Here is a 14,738-nt window from a genome sequence, read left to right as displayed (position 1 = left end):
GCAGTCAGTGAACAACCTCTGCTGGCTTCATTACATCATTAAGTTACAGTAATATTTCTTTTTTAGTTAATTAGATGTTCAATCAAATCAAATCTAGATTGCTCTTTTCATGAGCTACAACTCCAACCACGCGCATGCGCAGATCATTTCGAAGACAGCACGTGTTCCTCGGCCATCTTCGTGGCTTCCCCCCTCGTTTCCTCGGCAACCTTCGGGACTTTCCGGCCCTCTGCGTGTCCACTCGTGTCCTGTCGATAGAGCTGCTTTTCGCTGTCGTCGTCTCCCTCGTCCTCCTCTCCGTGTTGTTGTTCTCGGTGACGCGACGGAGGTGTAGCCTGACGCGGTCTCTTACGTGTCGGTCTGAATAAAAGTGGAGCTCCGTAGACCCGGGAGTGACGAAGCGAGTCTGTGTTGGTAAGAGGATACGCATCCGATGTTTGCTAAACAGATAGATGGCTGCCCAGAGAAGTTATTTGTGCCTAATATCAGCACAAAGCCAACAAAGAGATCATGGCGGCGGTGTTGCAGAGGCTCACAAAATGAGTCAGTGTCTGCGGGGCTCGCAACACAACTGAGACATAGGTATTAATATGGGGGTGGGCTTGAATCTTTTTTCTTTTTTAATAATCAGTCTTGAACTAAGTTACAAAAGCAATTAGCCACGTACAGCTTAGTCACGTCAACACTGTGCTAAACTAAATTTGAGCCAATAAATCAGTGAAAGTGAGGTGTCCTACTTGCAAACAAAACTGGCATACAATGCATTGCAGACATTTCCCTCCATAGCAACTTAACCTTAATAAGAAAGTTGCCTAATTCCGTATTCATTTGGGCTGCATTTGAAAATGAAAGAATAGCGCCAAACTGCGACACGAGTCGTGGTGCAAGAAAAAAGAAGAGTTGAAATAGAGTCATTATAAATGTTAAAACAAACGTCTGCTAACTGTGCTAGCATTCCTGTTAGCTTGTTAGCATGCTAACAGAAGCAATGGATGTCCATACTACTCAAGCTAGCTACATGCTAACCGTTAGCTGTCGGCGTTCATGGGGAGCCCTTTTTAAAATGGAGCAGCATTTTTTAAATAGGCACATATGTGTTTATGTTGAACGTCGCCTCTGCTAAATGCTTTTAGACATATATTCATAATATTCCTGTTGCCTCAGTGAGGAAGCCCGTTAAAGATGTTGTATAAATGAATTCATATTGTAGCATGTGAAGCTAAGCCACACCCTCCTCCAGGACATCAACAAGCACTTAAGATGTGAAAAAGGCGCTATTTCCATACGATGTCTCCTTATATGGTGTTTTCCACCATATATTACCTTTTTTCCCCACTGTTTGTGCTGGACAGTTCTTGTAGGCTCAATGATGAAACGTTTCTTGCATTTTGCAGATTTCTAAATGACCATGGAGGCTGGTGCAGAAACACAGCAAAGTGGTGAAACAGCTGTCTCTGAGTCTGAGGCCCAGCAGATCACCCTGGCCCAGGTACAGCAAATCCTCACTGACATTTTTACAGTATCGTTAACTGTTCAGTTGTAAGTTTTGCAAACAAGTGGTGTGTGTGATTATGGGTTGCAGGCGTCCATAGCAGCGGGCCAGGTGACGTCCAGCAGTCCCACAGTCACCCTGGTGCAGTTGCCCAACGGTCAGACAGTCCAAGTGCACGGGGTGATCCAAGCTGCCCAGCCCTCTGTCATCCAGTCTCCACAGGTCCAGACAGTACAGGTATGGAAAAACACACACTTTTGACACACAGTATCTAAACAGATCAGTCAGTATTTCGTTTCAAGTTTTATATCCCATTTTAAAAGTATTATTAATCCATTCTGTCTGTTTTCATTTAATTGTAGTACTTCCTAGTTTCATTATTATTACTACCTCACCCTTGTTCTATTTTTATTCCTCTATGTTGCATTTGTGGGTTGTGGAAAACACCAAGACACACTCTTTGTATGCTTGCAAATTTTGCTAATAAATAGATTCTGATTCATAAAGGATGCGACCTGAAGTCAGTGCATCAAGACTCTTGATTCGTAACATATCATTTTGCAAAAATGTTGCAATAGTAGTTAACCAATCCTCATCAATGACTTTATGCATGTTTGATGTAACTGGATACTTTTGTTGTTGAGTCATGTGTCGAAATGAAAGCACATCCATTTTTCTTAATTTCAGATTTCGACTGTCGCTGAGAGTGAGGACTCTCAGGAGTCCGTAGACAGCGTCACAGATTCTCAGAAGAGAAGAGAGATCCTGTCTAGACGACCTTCTTACAGGTCTGTTTGACATCTTATCAGAGCGATAATAATGAGTTTATACTTTTACCTGTGTGACTCATCATAGTCATAGACTTAGAACTCTTTCATTTCAGACAGATATTTTTCCTTATAATTTTATTGTTTTGATCTTTTTTATGTATCACATGTCTGTGTTTACCTGAAGCAATTCAAACCACGACAGAAATGGTGTTCCTTATTATCTCTTCCACTTAAGAGAGTGTGGAGAGGACTGCTTAAAGCAGGCTTGTGAGTGGAAAGTCCCCCCTGGTTTGGGGTTTGAAGAAAAAAGGGATGCTCTGTGCTCAATCCTGTGACACAGTTTGCTGATGTTTCTCGGCGATTGTACCTTTCTGCAGGAAAATTCTGAACGACTTATCATCAGATGCTCCAGCGGTTCCTCGGATTGAGGAAGAGAAGTCAGAGGATGACTCTGCCCCCGCCATCACCACAGTCACCATGCCCACTCCCATCTATCAGACCAGCAGTGGCCAGTACAGTGAGTACTTGCTTAATATTAATATTCTGGCTGCGCGGACTAAATTAATTCATTGTCACTGCATAACTAAGCCTTGATTATCAAATGAGTTATAATATTTAGCTAATGTAATTCTATTATAATACATCAATGATTGAATCATTTTAAGCAACCACACTACTTTGATGGCATTGAGGTAAACCCTGATTGACAGTGTTTGCATTTATCTGTTGCCTGAAGACACTCTGACATAAATACACATCAAAGTCCTTGTTAGATAGGAAACATCACTGGATACATGTTGTTTGATGTGCAGAGAGCGATGCTACTGAGTTTGCTACTGATTTTCCGCATAAAGACAGCATAACAAAGATAGTAAAGGAGTTGCTGCAGTTCGCTGTATTTATGTTGTTACTGTACACAATCTTAAATTTGATTTTACTGCTCGCTACCTCGCACTGCGATTTCCAGGTCAATCACTGAAATTAATTTGGGACTAATTCAAACACATGATCATATCCCTCTGCAGTTGCCATTACCCAGGGAGGGGCCATCCAGCTGGCCAATAACGGCACAGATGGAGTTCAGGGCCTGCAGACACTGACCATGGCCAACGCCGCTGCAGCCCAGCCTGGTGCTACCATCCTGCAGTACGCCCAGACCAGTGATGGGCAGCAGATCCTAGTGCCCAGCAACCAAGTTGTTGTACAAGGTAGGAAAAGTGTAATTTTTTGCATAAGTATAATGATGGTAAATGCTGCACCACTTTATTAAAAACATAAATGAGGGCGTGAACATTACTTGGGCTTCAATGGAAGTATGTTATGTGCAACTGACTGAAGGTTTCTATATTCGTGTCTGTCAGCGGCCTCTGGAGATGTCCAGGCCTATCAGATCCGCACAGCACCAACCAGCACCATCACTCCTGGGGTCGTCATGGCGACCTCACCTGCACTGGGCACAGGAACAGGCACAGAGGAAGTCACACGCAAAAGGGAAGTGCGCCTTATGAAAAACAGGTATGTTTATAGTGAAGTTGACTTACAATTACCAGTTGATGCTGTTGTGCCTGCTGTTAACAGCTGTCAGCTCTGCAAATTAAGTAGTTCCGTCAGATGCTCTTGAAACCAGTTTTTTTTTTCTTACTATCTACGTGTTCGCTATCTGGAGATGAGGAAAAAGTTGGAGATGGTATCAGTGCATGTACGACGTCGGACCGTAGTTAAGGACGTACACTTACCCGTGCTTCTTATGTCACACAGGGAGGCAGCCCGCGAGTGTCGCAGGAAGAAGAAGGAGTACGTCAAGTGTTTGGAGAACCGCGTGGCCGTGCTGGAGAACCAGAACAAAACCCTCATCGAGGAACTCAAAGCCCTCAAAGACTTGTACTGCCACAAATCCGAGTAGAAACATCACCAAACGCCTGCCAGTGGCTCAACAGGTGCTCGTCTGTCACCATGTACAGAGACTCCGCACAGAGCCATGCATCTGGATGCCACTTCTCCCTTTTCTACTCTTTTGCTTTCTTTTTAAAAACTGCTGAAAAATCTATAAAGTGACACAACAGGAAAAGAAAAAAACAAACAACAAAACTCCCAATTCAACGATTTGCAATCCTTATTCTTTTCCCATCAATCCATGAAAGGGGTGATGCGATGATAAGAACGGATGTGGAGGATTTTTTTCCTCCGAGGGGAGTTAATCAACCATACAGGGTCCTCGTGGTGAAGTGATAGGACAGACGATACGGCTGTTCGGGGTTTTTTTTTTTCGACGCCACCAAAGGGAAGCATTCCAGTCACTGGTGCCTGGACGAACTGGGCAACATCACCAGCACAGGAAACTGCTCGATTACCATCACTACTAATGCCGGAACTTTTTACAGTTTTACCTCCCTGAGACACTTGGATCATTTGGAGAGGTTACCTTTGTGTGCAACGTTTGTAATCGTAACTGCGCTCTTGCATTAACATCTGTTACTTAATAATGCTTTGAACTGTAGGTGGGCTGTGTCATGGACATTTTATCTTTGAGCTGTGTTTTGGTTTCTTATGTATTAGATTATCTGCTCGCATAATGCCATTGACTTTATATAAAAACTTTAATTACTTTGCCTTGATACCACATGAACAAAAAATGCTAACCATTAAGTTTGGTTGTAAAATTTTTTTTTTTTTTTTTTTAATGTTAAATGCAGCTTTAAAAATACACAGTGAAGAGAGATTGTAGAGCAAGGATATCAGTGGATTTGGACACCATAGGAGTCAAAATCTAAAATTACTGTGTCTTTTTAGCTTTTTTTTTTAAGTTTTACAGACACAGTAATTAATGTCAAGAAAAACATTTATGGTTAAAGAGTTCCTCAAGTGTTTACTGGGTCTCTGATGCATGTTCCCCATGTTTTACTGTTATTACTTAATACATTTACTATTATCATTGTTTTCCAGTTCTTACTGACCTTCACCAAAATATCTCCAGATTTATAAAAGGACTGAAATTGAAATTCTGTCCACACTCATCCAAAAGTTGTTTCTTGCTACAAGAAGACACTGTTCACAGGAGTCTTTAGGCCCTCTTGTGGCAAGAACAGCTCAAATGAAATGAGTGGAAAGTGAAAGAAAAAAAAAAAACAGATGTTGCAGTTTTGTTCCTACATGCACCAGACTAATTGACATAATGAGGTAAAAAGCGGTTAAACAAGTATCTGTGCTACAAGTGGTATTTTAAAGTTTGTTTTTGTATCATGGATTTTTATTAAAATCCATTTTCAGTTTTTTTTTAATTCAATACAGATGCTGGTGATTTCCTGTCTTCTTTTAAAAATGAAGACCAGAAATAATGAGCCCTACTTATAACTTGTTATGCAACGAAAGAAATACTTTGTCTGCCTTTTTTTAAACAAATTGTGGAGACAGATGAAATCATGGATTCCCTGATATGTTGGTCTGATACGCTGTCTTTGAACATGTATATCCCCATTTTTTTTTGTTATTGGGAAAGTCTTGGGAGAAAACTCTTCTATGTAGTTTTGTTCCTGACTTTCAAGGCATCAGCAAAGTCTGTCTCCAAATTCTGTTTACATAATTGCAAAGTGGCATGTGCACTTTCCTTGCATATACAATCCTGCTACATTTCACATGATTTAACAGGAAGGTCTCACGCAGCGCTGACAGTCAAATGGTTTCACTTGAGAGTAACACTGCTAACTAGTAATTAATCAAAATGTCCATGAATGTTTTGTTGCTTATTATCAAGGCATGACCATGCATTTGATTGGATGTTTGTTAGTTGTGCGGAGCATCAAATTTCAAGTACAATTTCAAGATTGCACCTATCAAATACCCTGCAAAAGGATTGTAAAGTGCGACCAAATCAAGGAGACAACGACTTCACAGTGAACAAAAGTGGATATTTTCATGATAATGGAATGCCATATTGTATTCTTTAGGTATTATGTATAGTCATGACATAGTATGCTTTTTTTATGTTGCTTTTCATTCATTTTCTATTCACGATTTCTAAATGTCAGCACCAACTTGTATAATACAGTACATTATGTTAGAGCTATTCAAATATTACATTTTTGGCAGCTGTTAATAAATGTGTTTCTGGTAATCTTTGATTTTTTTCATTCATTTTATTTGATTCTCATACAAAATCAGTTACTACAAACATGAAATTAAAAGAAAACTGACAAGTTAGGACACTCAACCATCACAAATCCCTCCTGGGTGGCAGTTTCCAAGCTTTATATATATGGATGTCCCTTTGTTTCTCATAGTAAACCTCTTCAACTCTGAACTGCTGCTTCAACATGCCCAAAAAGTTAGTATCTCGCTCGTAGCGGATCTTACAGGCCAACAACACCACAGTGGTGTCTGAACTCAGGTGCTCCAAAGTCTGCAGCAGTGGCACAAAGGTGTCCTCCAGGTAAACAATATCTGCTCCCAGCACAAGATCAAATCCCCCAGTTGGGTACCGTTCAAGGCCTTCGCCCCAGGACAGCTCTGACACAACCGCTGATCCCTGGACGTCTGTGGGAAGATTAGCCTTGATGTTGGCTGAGAGGAAGTCCAAGGCTGGCTGTCTGTCAGTGATGGTCACATTGGCACCTGGAGAAGTCAAGAATGTGACACTTATAGGCCAATAATTATATTATGGGTGCATGTTTAATACCTTTAAAGGTGCAGTGTGTAAGATTTAATGGCATCTAGCTGAATAGACTTAGAAATGGAATATAATAGTCATAAGTATGTTTTAATTAGTGTACAATCACCTGAAAATAATACCACTCACAGTTGAGCTTATTTAAAGGGACAGTCCGAGTTTTTACATGGTTAGTTTTGATACACTCACCCAGCAGAGCTGCTACAATGCCGACCAGTCCAGTGCCAGCTCCCAGTTCAATAGCCACCTTCCCCTTTAACTCCACCTGCCCCAGCTCCATGTACATACACATGACAACAGCCTGGGAAACAGACAGAATTTGCATTAAATGCAAATACGTAGTAATATACAACGGGACAGTAGTAACGTTACCACTAATGCAGCACTCACCGCATCCCACACAACTGCTGCTACCCCAAGCTTTTTCCAGTCCTGGACAAGACGGATATCATGGTTGGCAAAATTAAACTGTGCTGATGAATTTTGCAGTTTGGAAAGCGCAGGTATCGCATTCTCTACATAAGGAACGAGAGCCATGCTGTTAAACACATTGAAATTACGCTATCTAGTCATATTTGCGTAGTTTCCGGTCCTTTCTTCTTCTTTGAGGTTTTACAGCATCATTACTGTTGCGTTGCTGCCATCTTCCGGAGTTAATTATCTCACTCGGTGTCTATTTCCTCTATTAATTCGCTCCATCTTTTATGTTTTCACCAAAATATTAAACCAATTTTCTGCCTCATCACTGCTTTGTAGGTTTGTTTTCGGTAAACATTGTAGCGCGAGCAGAACAGCCCATTCAAACGTCCCCAGCCCACACTTCACACATCAGTGAGGAATTTCAGCCAATCATGTTGCAGTTTGGGTAACAGCGACCAATGGGAGAGCTCGGTTTCATCGTGGGCGTGTCTTCAAAGGTTTTTCTGAACGGCTGTGTTTTCTACATAATGGCGGGGGCGGAGCTGCGCATGAAACTGTTAAATTAGCAATACATAGGAGCAATAGAGTTTCCGCTTCGTTTGTGTTCCTCTATTCAAAATCAATGCAGAAAGATAATCTCTTTTGGAAACGGGACAGAGTAAAGCTATTTTTGTAAAGCTATCTTGCTTTTGGTTTGACATGCTTGCATTGTTGATTTCTGGTTGACATTGTGGGTGTATGTGATGTCCTGTTGTGTGTGGCTTTGTATTTTATGTAGTGTGTCCTGTGTGTTTTTTGCTTTGTACTGTTTGTTATTGTGCTGTTATATGTTTTAATTGTAAGGGCCTGCAGATGAAAATTAGCCTGAAGCTAAATCTGGTACATTGCATCATTTATGTTAAAAATAATAGAAATATCTCGTCTCCTGGTGCATGGTGAAATAAGAGAGAAAAAATACAGATCTTTCCATTCTGTTGATCCAATTTAAAATACTGGATACTGTGGTCCCTTTTAGAAAAGCAGCTAAAAACCCATCTGTTCAGACAGGCGTTTGGGTAGTATGTGGTATTTTATATTTTAATTTGACTACAAAGCACTTTGTAACTGGTGTCTGTGAAAGGTGCTATATAAATAAACTTTTCTTGCTTGCTTGCTAAAATGAGAGCGTGACCAAAAAAAAAAAAAAAACAAACCCCCCCCACCCCCTCAGACCTTTAATTTCAATCCTTGATTCAATCCCCTTTCAATTCTCCTAGCTAACTGTATATAAAGTAGTTCAAACTAGCTCCACCTCCAGCAGATACAACAGTAACATGCTGCTTGCACACTGATGCTTCAGAATTAATAATCGAATGATGTCATATATAATAATGTATCAGTCAGAGGGAGCAAACTACTACTTTTACTGCAGTACTTTAACTACATCAAGCTGCCAATACTTATGTACTTCATGCAGGACTTTTACTTGTAATAGAGTCTTTTTACATTGTTGTATTGGTACTTTTACTTAAGTAAAAGATCTGAATACTTCTTCCACCACTGCAACATTGTAAGAACATTATAAAGGGATATTCTAATGCCCAGTATGAACAGGAGGAATGATTATGGCAAGAAAAACATATTTAAATGTTCATTTGGGAGCCTGACTGTTAATTGTTAAAAATTATGAACTCGTCCTTTAACGCCACAACGGGACTTTTACTTTGAAATCCTCCCGCCGGAAGCCACAACTGGACTGAACTACTTCGGTCGATTTGACAACCAGAACGCGTCTCCTGCAAATGCGACGAGATGAACGCCAACGCTGGCTTTCTTTTAAAAATTCCAACACTGCTTCCTCTCCGTTTCCTTCGTTATCTCTAGAGATATCTCATTCAGCAGAATTGTATGTGTAATTCTGGCTGAAAAGCCTTCAGTTGTGGCAGAGGCTTCAACTGCAGTGGGAATGGATTGATCCATGCTGTTGAAGAAGCCAAGAATGGATTGAGGTGCGGAAGCTAGCGTTAGCCGGCCGGCTAGCCATGGGGGGTGATAGAGAAGCCTGTGACTTTGTATTGTTAACCTCTAGGCTGTAAAATGAGTTGATATTAGTCATTCACCGTCCAAAACTATTCAGTCCACGCATGTAATTATTCCAAGTGCGACAGTGCTATGCTGCGCACACGCCCAGAGTATGTCAGCTGTCCTGCAGATACCCAGTTGGCTGTCATTGCAGAGATCCCCCTTCTGCTCTGATGCTAGGTTATTTCACTTTGCAGCCACACACACAGGCTTTACTGGTCTTTAATGTACTAAAGCCTTCTTTAGGAGAAATTAAGTGCAGGTTTTACCTCTTCAGTGCATTGTCAGACATGTTAAAATTAGCAACCTAGAGTCAAACAATCTATTTAGGCATTACATTTCTCACAATTACTGGTGCTGAAAGGATTTCACTTTGAGAAAGTTGCAGACACACGAGTGAGTGATTCCTCCTCAGTTGTATGGGAAACAGTGCTGGCTGTAGCAGGACTGTTGCAGGTCAGCTATGGGAGGCTCGGTGTCATGCTGCATCTCTCCCGGAGAGAGTCCCAAGGTCCACAGGAGAGAAGTGGAGCTGGAGGAGTGTCCCATCACCACTGCCGAGGACGTGAGTGAAGACACCGGGACCTACCTACAGCACATCAGTGACAGGGAGCTCCCAGATGGTGAGCGCTTGACTGGAAACTTCTGATTAAAGATCATTTTTAAGAATCTCAAGACAAAAATATCCTCTGTAGACACTTCTGAGTGTAGTGTTATAAAATCCACTAATTTCACTATCCCACTTGCATCTTCCAGAGCTGGCCCAAGAGGCCAATCCATCAGACCACCCCAGAGCCAGCACCCTCTTCCTCAACAAGTCTCAGACGGACGGTCAGTTAATTCTCTGTCCTCATTTAAGCTTTTTACTCTCCTCTTAATCTCCTAATCTCACTGATTTATGTTCTTCTTCTTCTTCCCAATGCAGTGCGTGAAAAAAGGAAAAGCAACTACCTGAATCATGTAAGTCTGCCTGCGCTTGACACCATTTGGAAAGGAGTCTGAGTACTTAACCTTCATTTTAAAATCAACTGGAGTTTAACTGGCGTCTAGGGCTGGGTGATACAGACCAAATACCTCGAAATCGATATTGTAACAATATTGTAGGGATGACTTGGAATTTCTAATATCACTATACAGCCCTACTGGCATTTCCTCAGTTATGTGAGTGTTTTTTCAACCTTTTTGCTAACTAACCCTCCAAAACAATATCATCTCTACCAGATGTCCCCAGGTCTCCTGACAAAAAAATACAGTTCCTGCTCTACAATATTCATCGATGATAGCACAGTCAGTCAGCCCAACCTCAAGAGCACGATCAAATGGTAAGTGGCTTTCTGAATATCTGCAAAGTAATAATTTGACATGTTTGAATGTTTCCTTCAGCAGACAGTGGTCATGTGATGAGAGAAAGGTTAAGGCTTAAGACTTGTTCAGTACTCTTGTTAATTATTTTAATTCAAACTTATGTGCTTACCACTACAAGCTAAATAGCTCGCCTGTGGTTAACCCTGTGTATTAATTAGGGGTGGGAATTGAGAACAGGTTCCAGTTGAGAACCGGTTCCAAAATGTCAGATCCATTGGAATCCATGCCTCCGAGCTTATCAATTCCTTTTATTGACGCCGGCATGTTTTTCTGACTTGCGTATTGCATAACAATAATGTCAAACTCATTTGTCTACGCTGGTGGAAACTTGCAACAAGAGGGAGAGGAAGAAGCGGTCCAAAGTGTCATTTCATGAAGAAAGATGACAACAGTGCTAGTTGTAATGTCTGTAAAATGATCATTTCAAGTAAGGTGGAGATACCAGCTGAAACGTCTTTTATACATAACATGGGCTTATATTCCAGGAATTCCATGTATTTGACTCTCTAAGCACAAGTACTACTGCTTCCCAGCCGAGCAGCACGTCTGTTACCGAGGGTAAATATCCAATATTATAGTAACAGGCAGGCTCAGCAGATTTTTTTGTTTGACTAAGAGAACCTAAACGAAAACATGCTGTACAAAGTTGATAACCGGTTCTAAATTAAACAGCGGTTAAACAGTGGAGCTTATGCACACCTGAGTCACATGCATGCCCTTTTCTACTCTGTTTCTACACTGTGTTCAGACTCAGAGATGATAAAACAGTTGCGTTGACGCTGATAACATGTGCAGGTCTTTTTTTTTTCCACACGGAAAATGTATTAGGAGTCAGTAAGGGAATATATAAAGAATCGGACCAATAAGAAGATTTGATAATGGCATTGGTATCAATTAAATCTTATCAGTTCCCATCCCTAGTATTAATAAAGCACATATTTCAGTTTTTCAGACAAAATATTGATTCCCTTCAATATCAGTCGCGCCAGACGTGATCTGCATGCCTGTCGGTAAAACTATAGATGTAGATAGCCGTGACATGGAAATGCTAACACAACATAGCACCTCTTGTTTGGCACAAAAGTGGTTCACTATTTGTCTCTGTCGATTTCTTTCTGTTCCAGCGTCGCATTGGCCATATACTATCACATAAAAAACAGGTAGGAAAAGTTTGACTTTGTGTTATAGACTTAGACTCCTGACCTTTTGCTGATGCCCCGTAGTTAGGTAGTTAGTTATGAATCAGTACTGTGGGTTTATCAACCCTTGGTGACCAGTAGTCAGTCAGTTAGTTGGGAAACACACCATTTTATTAACTTTTAATGGCATTATAGTAAGTTTTGTTGGTGGCCAGTAGTTGGGTAGTTAGTCATTTAGTTAGTTAGTTACTTAGTTAGTTAGGAAACACATCAAATTAATGAATACCTTGGAATTTTATTAACTTTTAATGGCATCATAGCAACCTTGTTGTTTGGGGTCCGTTAGTCAGTCAGTCAGTCAGTCAGTTAGATATATGGGTTTATCTATCTATTGGCATCATAATAACTTTTTACTGTTGATTAGTAGTTAGTAGATTAGGATGTTAGTTAGTATCATATCAATGTGTTGCTGGTAGCCAGCAGTAGGTTAGGTAGTTAGTCAATCAGTTAATTAAAAGTAACAACTTTTTGCTGTTAACCAGTAGTTAGTCAGTCATTCAGTTAGTAAGGTTGTACAAATCCCTCAGGATGTCATCACAGCAACTTTTTGCAGATGGTCTGTTGTGAATGTGTCAGTCAGTCAGTCAGTCAGTCAGTCAGTTAGTCAGCTAGTTCATCAGAACATCAATCCAACAGACCTTTAATGAAGAGGTAGTTCATCTTAACCCAAGACAGGGGTTTTTTGGGTGACATGTCCTGCTTGTAGTGTCTAATTCCATGTAGGTTCAGGCTGAAGTAGAAATGAATGGTTGAGTAATTGGTATTGATCTCTAATACTACTAATACTATCAACCCCCTACAGATAGACAGTGGTCCTTTTGTGCTGTGGGACTGTAAAAATCACATGCAGGTCACATAACATGAGCTTGTCCTTGTTTGTCTCTTGCAGAGATTCAAATCGCTCCCTGGATATATTTGATGAGAAGAAGCATCCTCTGTCGGTGAGTTGAGTTTTTCATTTACACGAAGCAATGATTGTCACCGTAAGCTCTGTCTTGATTCCTGATTGACCGATGAGGACACTCTCTCTAACAGCGAGAGAAAGTTCCAGATGACTACTCTGTGGTGGACCCAGAGCACAAGCTCATCTACCGCTTCATACGAACACTCTTCAGCTCAGCGCAGCTCACTGCTGAGTGCGCCATCGTTACTCTGGTAAGTTTACAACACCAGATCAATTTTACAGCACTCTGATAAATGACTTTAAGACATATTCAGACCCTTTTATCTCTATTATTGTTGTTTGTGCATATTGCCAATGAACAAATGGTTATGTTAGGTGTACCTGGAAAGGTTGCTGACATACGCGGAGATGGACATCTGTCCGTGTAACTGGAAGCGTATCGTTCTTGGTGCCATCCTGCTGGCCTCAAAGGTCTGGGATGACCAGGCTGTGTGGAATGTCGACTACTGCCAGATCCTTAAAGATATCACAGTAGAGGACATGTGAGTGTTAATTTTGATCCATTAAAGTACTGTTAATTGATCTTAAAGTCATTTGGTTTACATGTCGAAGCCCAATGTTCTAATTTTGATAATTTTCTGATAACAGATTTGTTTTCACATAAAAAACTTAAATCCTCTCTGACCGACTGTCCACTTTGTTCCATGTGCTGCAGGAATGAGATGGAACGTCACTTCCTGGAACTGCTCCAGTTCAACATCAACGTCCCAGCCAGTGTCTACGCAAAGTATTACTTTGACTTGCGCTCACTGGCCGACGACAACAACCTCAGCTTCCCCTTGGAGCCACTCAGCAACAAGCGGGCCCAAAAACTGGAGGTGAGTAGATCCAAGGCCGCAAGTGAAAGTGTCCAGATGTTTTCTGTCATCTTAAACGACACTGGCGCCTTTCTTTGTTTTGTTGTTTGGGTAGTAAAAGTGTTGTGTTGATACTGTCTGTAGGCCATCTCCAGGCTGTGCGAGGACAAGTACAAGGACCTGAGCAAGTCAGCTATGAGGAGGTCTGTCAGCGCAGACAACCTGGTCGGTATCAAGAACTCCCAGGCTGTGCTGTCTTAAGTCTGCGACAGCCATCTTCAATTTGGCGAGGAGGAGGAGGAGCGACGGCTTAGGTTCAAGCTACAAGATGTGACACCACACGTCGAGAGACATTTCCAAAGTAGATTATGTTAATATCGGTACTTAAAAGTTTCATCACGAAATGTTGATTATGGACTTTCGGGGAAGTACAAAAGACATTGTTTACCATACAATATCTCTAAAATATAATGAATTCAGTCTTTATGTGTTCTTTAAAAAGAACTTAAGCTATCTGCCTTTAAAGCATGGTCATTTGATGAAATATTTTGCAGACTGTCACATTTTTTCTAAATGGTGGATGTCTAACTTTGGAAGGAATCAATTCAGCATGAAAATGCTTCCTGAAGCCACACAAATTGAGGACCTCATCTTCTTTTTTTTTTTTTTCCTTTTTTTACATCAGCCGGTATTTTGGGGAGTCCATTTCTCTGGCTTCGGCCCTCTTTTTTCCACCAGCTGTACCCCCCCTCTCCTTTATTCAGATGATGACAAACTGTCTTGAACTACCCTGTGGTGTAGTTCTGCACATGGACAAAGAGTAGACTTTGTTTTGCTTACTATGTAGGCCCTTATAGCTGTGAAATGTATGAGACTTTATTTAATTCAAATAAATTTCAGTCGCTGTTTAAAGTTGAGGCTGCTTAGGTGGGAAAACGTGTCTTGGTGATTTTTGTTTGTGGGATCTGTGAGGTCTTTTTGAGGAATGAAGATGTTTGAAAAAGGAG

The 14,738-nt window shown here is 41.0% G+C and overlaps 3 protein-coding genes across 5 annotated transcripts; 2 read left to right on the top strand and 1 right to left on the bottom strand.

Annotated features, from left to right (window-relative positions):
* Positions 1-255: 255 nt before the first annotated feature.
* On the top strand, positions 256-6,373 carry LOC137176895 (cyclic AMP-responsive element-binding protein 1). 2 transcript variants are annotated; one of them, XM_067582921.1, is made up of 8 exons: positions 256-414; positions 1,395-1,489; positions 1,583-1,729; positions 2,180-2,280; positions 2,640-2,779; positions 3,288-3,470; positions 3,624-3,777; positions 4,021-6,373. In XM_067582921.1, the coding sequence occupies exons 2-8, from the start codon at positions 1,403-1,405 to the stop codon at positions 4,163-4,165; spliced, it is 957 nt and encodes a 318-aa protein (XP_067439022.1). In that variant the 5' UTR covers positions 256-414; positions 1,395-1,402; the 3' UTR covers positions 4,166-6,373. The 2 variants fall into 2 exon arrangements, with proteins under 2 accessions (XP_067439022.1, XP_067439023.1); XM_067582922.1 differs by lacking the exon at positions 256-414 and adding an exon at positions 421-582.
* On the bottom strand, positions 5,994-7,750 carry mettl21a (methyltransferase 21A, HSPA lysine). The gene is made up of 3 exons (XM_067582923.1): positions 7,316-7,750; positions 7,115-7,226; positions 5,994-6,870 (listed from the first exon to the last, which is right to left on the bottom strand). Exons 1-3 carry the CDS (start codon positions 7,460-7,462, stop codon positions 6,473-6,475), a joined length of 657 nt encoding a protein of 218 aa, XP_067439024.1. The 5' UTR covers positions 7,463-7,750; the 3' UTR covers positions 5,994-6,472.
* Positions 7,751-9,072: 1,322 nt separating this feature from the next.
* On the top strand, positions 9,073-14,648 carry LOC137177080 (cyclin-Y-like protein 1). Of its 2 annotated transcripts, XM_067583194.1 has the most exons (11): positions 9,073-9,333; positions 9,822-10,029; positions 10,163-10,237; positions 10,332-10,366; positions 10,628-10,728; positions 11,896-11,931; positions 12,860-12,911; positions 13,006-13,125; positions 13,250-13,416; positions 13,590-13,752; positions 13,876-14,648. In XM_067583194.1, exons 2-11 carry the CDS (start codon positions 9,870-9,872, stop codon positions 13,990-13,992), a joined length of 1,026 nt encoding a protein of 341 aa, XP_067439295.1. In that variant the 5' UTR covers positions 9,073-9,333; positions 9,822-9,869; the 3' UTR covers positions 13,993-14,648. The 2 variants fall into 2 exon arrangements, with proteins under 2 accessions (XP_067439295.1, XP_067439294.1); XM_067583193.1 differs by having other exon boundaries at positions 9,073-10,029.
* The last annotated feature ends 90 nt before the right edge of the window (positions 14,649-14,738 follow it).

The sequence above is a fragment of the Thunnus thynnus genome, chromosome 24 (assembly GCF_963924715.1).
Source record: "Thunnus thynnus chromosome 24, fThuThy2.1, whole genome shotgun sequence".
Lineage (NCBI taxonomy): Eukaryota > Metazoa > Chordata > Actinopteri > Scombriformes > Scombridae > Thunnus > Thunnus thynnus.
This window is presented reverse-complemented; position numbering and strand designations above follow the sequence as displayed.

Coding starts and splice junctions, on each gene's coding strand:
- mettl21a (XM_067582923.1), bottom strand. CDS start 7,462: ATGGCTCTCGTTCCTTATGTAGAGAATGCGATACCTGCGCTTTCCAAA. Junction 7,227..7,315: donor CAGCAGTTGTGTGGGATGCG/GTGAGTGCTGCA, acceptor TCTGTTTCCCAG/GCTGTTGTCATGTGTATGTA. Junction 6,871..7,114: donor CATTGTAGCAGCTCTGCTGG/GTGAGTGTATCA, acceptor TGACTTCTCCAG/GTGCCAATGTGACCATCACT.
- LOC137177080 (XM_067583194.1), top strand. CDS start 9,870: ATGGGAGGCTCGGTGTCATGCTGCATCTCTCCCGGAGAGAGTCCCAAG. Junction 13,126..13,249: donor AGTGCGCCATCGTTACTCTG/GTAAGTTTACAA, acceptor TGGTTATGTTAG/GTGTACCTGGAAAGGTTGCT. Junction 13,417..13,589: donor GATATCACAGTAGAGGACAT/GTGAGTGTTAAT, acceptor CATGTGCTGCAG/GAATGAGATGGAACGTCACT.
- LOC137176895 (XM_067582921.1), top strand. CDS start 1,403: ATGACCATGGAGGCTGGTGCAGAAACACAGCAAAGTGGTGAAACAGCT. Junction 2,281..2,639: donor TCTAGACGACCTTCTTACAG/GTCTGTTTGACA, acceptor ACCTTTCTGCAG/GAAAATTCTGAACGACTTAT. Junction 2,780..3,287: donor GACCAGCAGTGGCCAGTACA/GTGAGTACTTGC, acceptor ATCCCTCTGCAG/TTGCCATTACCCAGGGAGGG.